The sequence below is a fragment of the Eptesicus fuscus genome, chromosome 10 (assembly GCF_027574615.1).
Source record: "Eptesicus fuscus isolate TK198812 chromosome 10, DD_ASM_mEF_20220401, whole genome shotgun sequence".
In the NCBI taxonomy this organism is placed as follows: domain Eukaryota; kingdom Metazoa; phylum Chordata; class Mammalia; order Chiroptera; family Vespertilionidae; genus Eptesicus; species Eptesicus fuscus.
Genome location: NC_072482.1, coordinates 89,887,441 through 89,897,456, shown reverse-complemented (window position 1 = coordinate 89,897,456; position 10,016 = coordinate 89,887,441). Strand labels below are relative to the sequence as shown.

At 46.3% G+C, this 10,016-nt stretch overlaps 1 protein-coding gene across 1 annotated transcript in view; it reads right to left on the bottom strand.

Annotated features, from left to right (window-relative positions):
• Window positions 1-560: 560 nt before the first annotated feature.
• Window positions 561-10,016, bottom strand: part of ESR1 (estrogen receptor 1) — a 222,016-nt gene continuing 212,560 nt past the window's right edge. Inside the window, exons 7-8 of the mRNA XM_008158585.3 lie at window positions 7,791-7,974; window positions 561-1,314 (exon numbers count right to left, since the gene is read on the bottom strand). Of these exons, the coding sequence (XP_008156807.2) occupies window positions 1,080-1,314; window positions 7,791-7,974 (419 nt within the window). The 3' untranslated portion in view covers window positions 561-1,079. The remainder of the gene's footprint in view (window positions 1,315-7,790; window positions 7,975-10,016) is intronic.

The following is a 10,016-nucleotide window of genomic DNA, read 5'->3' as shown; positions in this document are numbered from 1 at the left end:
GTGTCATCCAGTGTCCACCCTGCTCTCCTCGCTGTGCTCTGGTCCCGACAATCGTGCACAGGTGCTCATGTAGCCCAGTGCCCCGGGGCTTCAAGTGTCACTAGGGTGCCCACTCCTTTAAAGTGATTTTGGTCAGCGGCTGGGCACTACCCACAACTAGTTCCACCTTCCATGTAAATTACACACCAGGGAGAGCCAAGGAGAGCGCCCTCGGCGGGAAGTGTGAGACCACAGCACAGCAGGTGAGTCCTGCGGGGAGAGGGCTCTCTTTTATAAAACAAAAGGAAAAAAACAAGAATGTACCCCTCACGGGGGCCCTGGAGGTGACTTAGCTGGGAGAACTTGCTGTTTTCCACGGGGCCAGGGGAAGCAAGGATCCACCGGGACCCAGGACTGGACGGAGTGCTCTCGGAAGCCAATGGGAGAGCACTCAGCCAGTACGGAGGTGCGGTGTCTGAAGTGGACAACTAGGGCGTCTTCCTTCCCTGTGCGCATCTTGTATTCCTATAGGGGAAATGAATAGACAACCACGGAACAGGCAGCTACAGCCAAGAAACAGAGCAAAAGCTTGAAGGTGTTTAATAAAAAGATACATGACTATAGGAATACAAGAGGATGCTCTAATAAACCCTCCACCTAGCTCTCGCCAAGTCGGCAGTTACAGGAGCCACTTGCCATTCTCTCCTGTGGCTTAGATTCCTTAGAAAGTGCTTCGCAGAGGCGCCACGTCCACTCCCCAGGCCTGGCTCTTGGTAAGTAGCTTCAATGCACACTCATCTGCGCCCCAGCTCGGAGCCCGAGTTCAGTCACGACCAGCTCCGGGCATCCTCACGCTTAGCCACGTAGCAAAGGGAGAAGGAGAGCTCTCACCAAGAGGTTAGCCCTGGATCCCTTTGGCTGTTCCCAAAAGAAGGCGCGCCACTAAGGACTGAGCAAGCAGACGCGGGCCACTCAGAGTAGGAAGCCGTGGTTCTGGGTGCAAGCCGGAGTGTGTTCAGGAGCAGAATTTTGCTATGGGTGGTGTATGACGTGGGGAGAATGCTGCGGGGATTCTCAGACACTTGGGGGGTGGGGAGCTCTCAGACCGTGTTGGGGAAACCCTCTGCCTCCCCACTGATGTAATACGTTGGCAGGGAATGTGGTAAAGTTGGGCCCGTAGTGGCCATCTGGCCCTGGTGCGGCTCCTCCATGGGGGCGCCCCCGCGGTTGGCCGGGGCGTGCAGGCGGTGGGCATCCAGCATCTCCAGCAGCAGGTCGTAGAGGGGCACCACATTCTTGCACTTCATGTTGTACAGATGCTCCATGCCTTTGTTACTGCAGGGGCCGGGAGGGACACAGAGAGAGGATGCGTCAGACCATCGCAAACCCCAGGCCCTGACACTCCCAGACAGCAACAGTTTGAACACTTCAAACACATGTGCCAATCGTTCTTCCTGTTTAAAGAGCCATTTTAGGGTTTGCTGTGCTGTGCAGGCAGCTTCCTCCCATGGACTCAAATGAGGTTCTATTCCCTTCTAGCTGCAATACAGCTCAACAGAGAACTGATGAGAGAGATATACAGCCCAGTCAGAGGGACTTTTTTTAAATGTGGAAGACAGTTCAAGAAGGTCTCTTGCTTAAAAGGGCTTTCCACTTAACTCAGAATAGCATCTACATGTCTTTTCAAGCTCTACAAGATGTAACTGAAGTGGCTGCCCCCACCTCTCAGCGCACCCCCTGCCTCTCTCCCCGCACTGGGTTCGTGCTGTCCGCTGAAGAAACTAAGCGCGTTTCTTTCCAGACTCAGGGTCTCTGCACTTGCTGTCCTGCTGCCCCAAGTGCACGTACCCGACCTTCCAATCCACCTCCCCAGAAAGGCCACGGCCTCAGCCCCTGCAGCCCAGCCACCCCCTGTGATGTAACTCTATGTTCCTACCTGAAATTCTTCTTTTCGTGTATGTCTGTATTATTTATCCTTGACTCCCCATGCACACACACTCATCAACATACACACTGCAAGTTCCATGAGGGGCAGCAATTTGCCCATCCTATAGGCCTACAACTGTGCCAAGAATGTGGTAAATGTCCGGAAACTAGGGAGTCGATGGACGTAGGGAAATGCAGGTACATAGCATTTCTCCTTTACCACGCTCTCCTCTGTCCTCCTCCACCAGTCCCACTCTGCTCTGTCTCCACCACATTACCAGGAAAAACATAGAACAGCTATTATCTATCTTGAAATTTTAAAAACTAGCATGAGTAGGCAGGACCCAGAGTATGTTCTAGAATATATTTGCATTTTTAGCAGGGGAAAGGTCAGCACCAGTTGGAGACCTGCCCTGCCATGAAAACACAGCACCCAAGCTATTCGGGCCTTACAACACAACCACTGAAATCATGGGTTTAAGTGGCATCTGCTTGTTTTGTTGTTGCTGTTTGTTTTACTTCAAATTCCCTTAAAGTGAAATGTCCTCTAGCCCATGCAACCTAATGAATCACATTTAGAGTTAGATGAAAAATAGTGTCAAATTCTCTGAGTAAAAATATATGGCTGGGTCCAAGCTTAACAATACAGAGTTCTGAGATTTGAATAGATGGTAATAATGAGGAACCAAAATATTAGTGTGCATGTGTGTATGAGAGAGAGAGAGAGAGAGGAGAGAGAGAGAGAGAGAGAGAGAGAGAGAGAGAGAGAACCAGTGAAGGGGAGAAAGAGAATGCTCAAAGCTTTCAGCAGAATAGCAACTTCTCTTCACACAATTCAAACAGCTCTGGAGATCTCTTGCTACTGTTCCCTGATCCTTCCCTCATCCACACCTTTCTAGCAACACCAGCCAAGGCCAGCACATTCAGTGCAGGTTTATCTGGTATTAATTAATTAGGTTTGCTAATGCTGAAAAGCTATCAATAGATTTGAAAATTCAGTAATTCCTACCAATAAATAAAAATCTCCATCTACAATACAGGGTTGCTACAACACCTTTGAAATTCCTAGCTCAGACTGAAAACTAATACATTTCTTCAAGGAGAAGGTAGGAAATTTGGTAGAAGATTATGTTATTCTGGCACATCCCCCCACACACACACTCTATGTAATATTCATCCAAGAAAACAGATGGTCAGAAACCAAGATGGCGACATAGGTAAACACCTAAACTGCTGCCTCGCCCAACAATATCAAAACTACAACTAAAAGACAAAACGGACACCATCCAGAACCACAGGAAAGCTGGCCGAGTGGAAATTCTACAACTAGAAGAAAAGAGGAAAGCTCATTGAGACTCAGAAGACCTGCAAAAGGCTGAGGTATAGAGACATGCACGCGGAGAGGACGGGCGGCTGTGAGCACAGGCGGCTGAGTGTGTGGCTGGCTTTCTAAAGTGGGAGGGAGACGGAAGCTCCTGACTGCACTGAACTCCAGTCCCAGGTGAGACTCTGGGAAACCAGACTCATTCGGGGGGGGGGGGGGGAATCTGGACTGTCAGAAAAAGAGAAAGCACTCTAAGACTCGGGAGCTGTGGAAGGCAGAGGTCCGGAGGCGCGCTCACAGAGAGAGGACTGACTGCTGAGTGCACAGGCGGCTGAGTGCACGGCTGGCTTTCTAAAGCGGGAGGGAGACGGAAGCTCCTGACTGCGCTGAACTCCAGTTCCGGGCAAGTTTCTGGGAAACCTGACTCATTCGGGGAGAAACTGGACTGTCTGGCAGCGGGTGAAACTCGAGGGCGGCTTTCTCTCAGAGGTGCTTGCAGCGATTACCAAGGGACACTGAGACCCAGGGGCCTCATAGGGCAGGGCTGACGGGAAACCAAGGCTGTCTGCTCCACCCTGAAACTCCGCCCCATCCAAGCTGAGCACAGAGGCTTTTGCAATTTTGCAAGTCTTGTCTCATAAGAGTGTCTCCAGCATAGAGTTCTTCCAGCGTAGACATAGCTGATCCTCACAGCCAATTGGCCTGGAGGTCAATTCCTCCCAGTGATACCAACAACAATCAAGACTTAACTACAACAAGGCTGAGCACACAGTCCACAAAGGGGTGCACCAAGAGAGTCCACCTCAGGTAACTGGGGAGGCTGAGCCACTGTGCCCTATAGGACACCTAGCACACAAAGCTACTCTATCAACTCAGGGAAGCAGCGAAAATGAGGAGACAAAGAAACAGATCACAAATAAAAGAAATGGAGGAAAGCAAATGACTGGATATAGAGTTCAAAACCACAGTTGTAAGGTTTTTCAAGAATTTCCTAGAAAAGGCCAATAAATTTAGTGAGACCCTCAAGGATATGAAAAAGGACCAACTAGAAATTAAACATACACTGACTGAAATAAAAAATATTATACAGAGAGAGACCTAACAGCAGACTAGAGGACTGCAAGAATCTAGTCAAAGATTTGAAATACAAAGAAGCAAAAAACACCCAACCGGAAAAGCAAAAAGAAAAAAGAATCCAAAAATTTGAAGATAGTGTAAGGAGCCTCTGGGACAACCTCAAGCATACCAACATCCGAATTATGGGGGTGCCAGAAGAAAAGAGAGAGCAAGATACTGAAAACCTATTTGAAGAAATAATGACCGAAAACTTCTCCCACCTGGTGAAAGAAATAGACTTATAAGTCCAGGAAGCACACAGAACCCCAAACAAAAGGAATCCAAAGAGGACCACACCAAGACACATCATAATTAAAATACCAAGAGCAAAAGACAACGAGAGAATATTAAAAGCAGCAAGAGAAAAACAGTTAATTACCTACAAGGGAGCATCCATACGATAGTCAGCTGATTTCTCAACAGAAACTATGCAGGCCAGATGGGAGTGGCAAGAAATATTCAAAGTGATGAATAGCAAGAACCTACAACCAAGATTACTCTACCCAGCAAAGCTATCATTCAGAATTGAAGGTCAAATAAAGAGCTTCACAGATAAGAAAAAGCTAAAGGAGTTCATCACCACCAAACCAGTATAATATGAAATGCTGAAAGGTATTCTTTAAGAAGAGGAGGAAGAAGAAAAAGGTAAAGATAAAAATTATGAACAACAAATACATGTCTAGCAACAAGTGAATCTAAAATTCAAGTGAATAAAAAATCTGATGAACAGAATAAACTGGTGAATATAATAGGATCAGGGGCATAGAAAGGGAGTGGACTGACAATTCTTGGGGGGAAAGGGGTGAGGGAGGTGCAGGAAGAGACTGGACAAAAAGCGTACACCTATGGATGAGGATAGTGGGGAGGAAGTAAGGGCAGAGGGTGGGGTGGGAACCGGGTGGAGGGGAGCTATGGCGGGGGGGGGGGGGGTAGAGAAAGAGGAACAATTATAATAATCTGAACAATAAAGATTTATTAAATTTTAAAAAAGAAAGAAAGAAAACAGATGGCAAAGGTTTGGAAATGTGTATTCCAAATGCAGTCACCTAGTCTACCTAGCCAAGATGAGTCCTTCACCTGTTACACAGGGATTTGGGGGAAATTCCTGAAAACAGGGACTGCAATCACTCTCTCCCAAACTTCGTCAAGTGGAAGCTATTATTTGGAAATTTCAAATTCATAGAGTAGGGGAAATACTCAAGTAATTTGTTCTTTTATTTATTCACTTAGTAATAATGCTGTGAGCATACACGACATAAAAGACTTCATATAGGGCACTGTGGAGGATACAAAAAAAAGAAAGATATATTTATTTTCTCAAGAAGCTAATAATTTGTAAAGATGTCTCCAGGGAAGTGGCACTCAGGACTTTAATGGACAAACTTCTTGTCATCTGATGCAGTCTCAAGGTTCAAAAGCCCCTTAAAATTTAACCTGTCCCTTTTCAGGCACTCAGCCCTTCCCTCATAGCCACTAAGAAAAGGAATCTCTTTCTCATTCCTGAGGTTCTGCTGTCAGCCCAAGGTCACACATGGCTACTTGTCCCCCTACTGTCATCACTTCACCTCATTTCTATGGAGTGAAAAATCCACCACTTTCTTCATCTCTTCCCTGCAGGCCGAGATGTTGTTGTTGTTGTTTGTTTGTTTGTTTGTTTTTCCATGAGAATAGTATCCAGTAAGCCTCTGGCCAGCCAATTTACATGCCTATTTAGGATGGAAATGAGGCTACTTTCACCTTGTATAACTGAGAGGCCCTTTTTCCTCAGGTAAGACCCTTCCTCAGGTCTAGTAGAAAATATTTATTACATAGTTACAATGGGCCAAGCCCTATGCTAGGTGGTATTGGGTACACAGGGTACGCAAGATGGATAGTGATAGCTGCCTCACAGCATTACAGTCTAATGGGGAAGAAAGATAATACAATGGTCAATGACAACCAGGAAGAACAGATTAAGTCCTACCTAGGCCTTAAGGGTCAGAAGATGGTGGCCAGAGGAGTGATATCTAAGCTATGATAGGTTAGCATTCTCTTTGGAAATATGCACTCCCTGCACCATGTGTCCATGATCTTGACTTTGGGCTCCATCATGTGACTTGCTTGGCCAATAGAATGTTAGTAGGTGTGACTTAATTAAAAGATTAACATGCACTTGTTCAACCTGGCTGGCTTTCTTATGCCTCTGCCATTTCTAAGAAAATAGTATGTCCAGCTAACCTGTGGGAATAGGAGGCTAAGGAACAGAGGCACCTGGCCAACCTGCAGGCCTGAAGCCTGAAGCCATCTCCCAGCTGTGCCCAGCCTCAATCAGCTGCCTCACAGATGCGTGAGCACAGCAGAGATAAACAGAGATGCCCAGACAATATGCAGCCCGAAGTTGACTCCCCCATGACTCACAGACAGTTGTTTATGGCTACAGCTCGGACTGTGAGGACGCCCTACAGAGTGAAGTAAGGACTAGGCAGTGGTTCTCAACCTTTCTAATGCCGCTACCCTTTAATACAGTTCCTCATGTTGTGGTGACCCCCAACCATAAAATTATTTTCGTTGCTACTTCATAACTGTAATTTTGCTACTGTTATGAATCGTAATGTAAATATCTGTAAATAATTTTATGGTTGGGGGTCACCACAACATAAGGAACTGTATTAAAGGGTCGCGGCATTAGAAAGGTTGAGAACCACTGGTAGAGCATAAAAGAGTAGCATAAGTAAAATAAAGAGATTTCTACTTTTATCTAAAAGCAATGGGAAGCCATTGCATGGTTTTAAGTAAGGAAATGACATGACCAGATTTGCTATTAGGATGGTCACTCTCCATCATGGAGAATGAATTTGAAAAGATCAAGAGTGGAGGCGGGGAGAAGTGTGAGGTGGCTGGTGAAGAAACTCAGAAGGAAATGATGGTAGATTGGAATAGGGTAATGGCAGTGGAGGTGACAAGAAGAGATTTGAGAAGGATGGAGGAGTCAACATTGACCCTCCATGACGCATCTGGGCACAGAGTCTCTTGTTTTGGATTTCTCAGTGAAGTAAGGAGAGTATGACGCAGGAACCACAGTGGACATGCCCAGTGCCTTCAGAGGATGGGTGCCCTCAAAGACTTCCCTTGATCAGGTGGGACAACGTGAATGACCAAAATCGCCCTCTTTCCCCGACATGCACACTGCGCACTCTCCCCCTTGTAAGACCTTGCACATGCTTCAGATTGAACGTAAATATCACTCTCTCTGTGAAGCCTTCTCTTACACTTGCCATATGCCCCAAACAGGTTTGAAGCCGCCTTCTTCTATCCTCCCAAAGCATTTATGCTTATTACATGCCAGAAACTGTTCCAAGTGTGCTGTCCACATCCAGGTACCAGGCCTTTGTGGGGAAATCTGTAGTGTATATTTGGGGGTTTGTTTTCTTTATGTCTGTCCTGTGGGGAACCAGGGGTGCCTCACCTCATGTGCCTGATGTGGGAGAGGATGAGGAGGAGCTGGGCCAGGCGCCGGTGCTGCTGCTGCAGAGTCAGGCCTGACTTGGCCATCAGATGGATCAAGGTGTCCGTGATCTTGTCCAGGACTCGGTGGATATGGTCCTTCTCTTCCAGAGACTTCAAAGTGCTGGACAGAAATGTGTACACTCCTGAACGTGCAGAGGGAGAGAGAGAGAGTGAGAAAGAGAGAGAAACTCAAACCAGGATGAAGCCCAGGAGTTTGATGGTGTGCGTGGGATATAATGCTGAGTCAGCACCTTTCCCTCACACAGCCAGGGGGAAGTTTGAACCCATTTGATCCTAGCAACTATATAAAATTCCTACTGTGAGCCAGTTTCCAAGGTTTGTCATTAAGAGTCCCCGGAGAGGCACTATTAGCCTTGGGGACACGATGGTTCCTCTAGCCACCCATCTCTAACAGCTTTGACCCCAACACAAACTATGCCATTCATACTGACCATGACCCTGTGAGAAGGGCATCCCTTTTCTAATGAAGAAACCAAGGGCAGAGAGATGCACTAACCGAGATAACTCAATAGGACAGAGCAAAGCTGAGAATGAAGCCCAACAAGCTGATGCCACTTCTTCTCATTATAATGCAGATGCTCAGGAGACAGGTGACCTTTTGATTTGCTAAGTGATTTACAGATAATATTTCCAGGTACCACCTAACTTACTGTTACATTTCAGGTCAGGTTTAGGGCCCCACTGCTTTTCATCCTCAGATGAAAGGTTTATGATGGGTGGTGTAGAGGACTGTGGCAAATGCTGTTTTTCACTGCCAGGCGTGTTTTTCTTCCCCCTCTCGCCTTTCTTCTGGCACTAGATCCTCCTCCCCGCACATGGACTCATCCAATCAGGCCAATCTAGTCTTTTGGACTCATAGCCCTGCCTCACAACATCCACATACAACTCCAGAATTGTATGTGGATGTTGTGAGACAGAAATTCTTTCCTCTAGGGTTGCTGAACTGTGAGGACGAGAATATGGGACTTTTATGTAGTGGCATCTTCCTATAACACATGGAGCTCCTGTCTGCAGAATAGAACATTCCAACAACATGCAGAGGTGAGAGTTGGAGGAAGGAGAGGGGATCCTGGTTCCAGTTATATAGTCCTGCTTCTTGTATTTTTTTATTTGACCTTGGAGCTTTCATAGTATCCTTTCTAACACATGAATCCATAAAGTCCTTTTATGCTTAAGGCAGTAAATCACTTAGCAAATCAAAAGGTCACCTGTCTCCTGAGCATCTGCATTATAATGAGAAGAAGTGAGTCACCTGCAAAGGAAAGAACCCTGACTATTCAACTAAGTTGTGAGTTCAGCCCACGGACCAGAAGAAGGAGGTTGGTAAAGAGCTGGGATGTATGTGATCGGGAGGAGGTCAGGATGGGTCAGTCTTATCTTGGGACCACAGGATAGATTTTCTATCAAGTAAATAAGCTCCAGAATAAGCTTCATTCTTCATAATGATAGCATCTTGCAAGAAGTAGATGTGCTATTTTCTCCTGATGATATGTAGTTAGCATATTTTTTGGTCTTATTTCTATTCAGCCCCATGGCCTCTCATAAATAGATTTCTTTTTCCCCTCCCCATCCTCCCTAGTACCTTCAAGTTAAGCCTCCCAAATTCATCATCCCCGGACTTTGTACTGATAATGTGGGGATGAGTTATGGCTCACACAGCAGCTGGAGGTTGGGAATGGGAAAAACATTTACACAGAGGAACTCATAGTAAACAGAGTTGTAACTGCCCAGAATGGAAAATGGCTAAGCTTTAAACAAATGCAACAACAACAAAACCAGAATGGTCAGGATCTTGGCTTACATGCAGATGAATAGAATAATGTAGCTTTTGGTACCGAGAGGCACTTTGATCCAAAGCAAAGAGAACACAGAATGAGTAAGCAGCAGACACGCAGTGGGATAGGAAGGAAATTGCTGGATTACTTCACTTATGTTCCATGCAGACTGTTGATAGAGAAAGAATGTGTCCATTAAAAAAAAAAAAAAAAAAAAAAACAGGCAGATGTCCAGTAGCCTTGAGATTGGCCCAGATGTAACGGATGGCAGGGAAAGTGTGTGCCACTGGTTTAGGGGTCCGGGGTGGCCTCCGCTGAGTCCCCATGACCCTGCCTCTCACCCCACTCTATGTCATCACACACATTCTAGCCTTGCACCTCTCAGAGGC